Source organism: Exophiala oligosperma, assembly GCF_000835515.1.
Source record: "Exophiala oligosperma strain CBS 72588 unplaced genomic scaffold supercont1.135, whole genome shotgun sequence".
NCBI classification, from domain to species: Eukaryota; Fungi; Ascomycota; class Eurotiomycetes; order Chaetothyriales; family Herpotrichiellaceae; genus Exophiala; species Exophiala oligosperma.
The window spans coordinates 1-1,763 of record NW_015622952.1 but is presented as its reverse complement, the minus strand read 5'-3'; the positions used below and the strand labels follow the sequence as shown (position 1 = coordinate 1,763).

The 1,763-nt window shown below is 50.9% G+C and overlaps 1 protein-coding gene across 1 annotated transcript; it reads left to right on the top strand.

Annotated features, from left to right (window-relative positions):
• Positions 1–669: 669 nt before the first annotated feature.
• On the top strand, positions 670–1,090 carry PV06_11931 (uncharacterized protein; the record flags this gene model as incomplete). The annotated part of the gene is made up of 3 exons (XM_016413677.1): positions 670–917; positions 963–1,017; positions 1,064–1,090. Coding segments are annotated over 3 exons (330 nt in total), but the record flags the coding sequence as incomplete, so codon positions are not given.
• Positions 1,091–1,763: the final 673 nt, after the last annotated feature.

Genomic DNA, 1,763 nt, shown 5'->3' with positions numbered 1-1,763 from the left:
TAGCTTCTTGAAGGGCACCAATCGCAGATGATTGGAATCGAAGGTCCGATTTGAAATCTTGCGCGATTTCGCGAACAAGCCGCTGAAAAGGCAGTTTGCGTATAAGCAGATCTGTTGAGCGCTGCGCAATATGTCAAAACTATATTCACGAGAAGTTAGGAAAATAAGAGTACCTGATAGCGTCGGATCTCCCGGAGCGCAACGGTACCTGGCCTATATCGACGGGATCTTTTGACTGCGTGGTTTGTTAACTGAGGTAACCGTGCTGGACATCGACGCTTACCGCCTCCCACTTGAGGAAGTCTCTTTCCTGATATACGCTCAGCCTTCGCATGGAGGACCGTACGAGGTTGCTTGCCAGAAGGTCGTGCAACTGCACGTGGAACCTAAAAATGGATTAGGGAAACCGAGCAGGATGGAGGAGAGGGAAGACTGAGAAGTGACCTTTTGCTTGTGGCGTGCCATGTTGCTGTTTTACCGAGGCAACGAACCAAGATAATAAGAAGAAAAAAAGGGGTTCGGGAACGTCTAAGGGAGCGGGTGCTTTTATAGACCTGGTTCTGTAGTAGGGATCAACGCAGCCCCCAACCTAGGCTGCCGCACCTAGCTACAGAGCGATCCGTGGCGGGATAGGGCTCTTTCAGGGTCAATCATGGTCCCCAGTCACGTATGGTACTATGGCGCTCTTTCGACGTCTACTTGATTGGCTGGCTTGGTGGTTCAGCGACAATAAGTAGGACTCGGGAGTACTGGACGACGTGGTACAAGACGCCTTCGGTGTTCATCAACGTTTGTTTGATTCGCAAGCCAACATCCGGCAGGGGTCAAAGTTGCAGTAGCGGCAACCACCGTGTCGACTTCTCAACTTCGACTCTTCACCAACTACAACGGATTGGCGAGGTCCAAGCAAGGCAAGGGTGGGTGAAGTCGCTCAAATTGTTCGCGTCTAACCAGAACTATAGCCTATGCTATTCTACGGCCCCTCCAACCTTCAGCGGAGCCGTATCTATGGGAGATGTCAGTCATATGGCGAGACCAATCGAGATCTTGCTGACCTCACTAGTGCTCGAAGCACCGCTGCAGCTCCAGGGTGAGTCGATGAACTTGGTATGTCTTACCTAGGGGCATTCGCCGACATATGACCAGCTACTTTCGGCCCAAAGAGATTGCACCATTCGGTGCATTGCAGGATGGAGGCATTAGCGCTAATAATCCAACAGATGCGGCTCTGTGGGAACTGAATTGTATCTGCCTCACTTGGTTCTCTCCGTTGGGACGGGTTGCCAAAAATCTGTGAGTCATGAATTAGGGCCGTATCGAGGCGTATGGTTGGACGGATTCATCCCGAGAATCCTGCGTGCCTTTTTGTCTTCGCCGTCCTTAGACGCTGAAAGCAGTTGGATGGCTCTCTGGAATCGTCTGGATGCCAATACCCGGGAGCGTTACCACCGCCTGTCTTGTGCATTCAATGGCGAGCTGCCCGATCTGGATGATAGCCCCCAGATTCCTCGACTGATTCACATGACCAAGAGCAGTACTGTCGACTATGACACGTTGAAGTGTAAATTGTGGGCGTCACGATTTTTTTTATAACTCAGCTCAAGACCACAACGCATTCGTGGTTACTACATCTGTCAAGGCAATATTCTTTGCCGGTCTCGAGACTGTCGTCCAGTCATCGAGGCGATCTGTCGCTGTTTTGATTCACCTAAAATTGTAGTGGAAAACAAACCGATAATTGACCTGCCCGACGGCACTTGCTT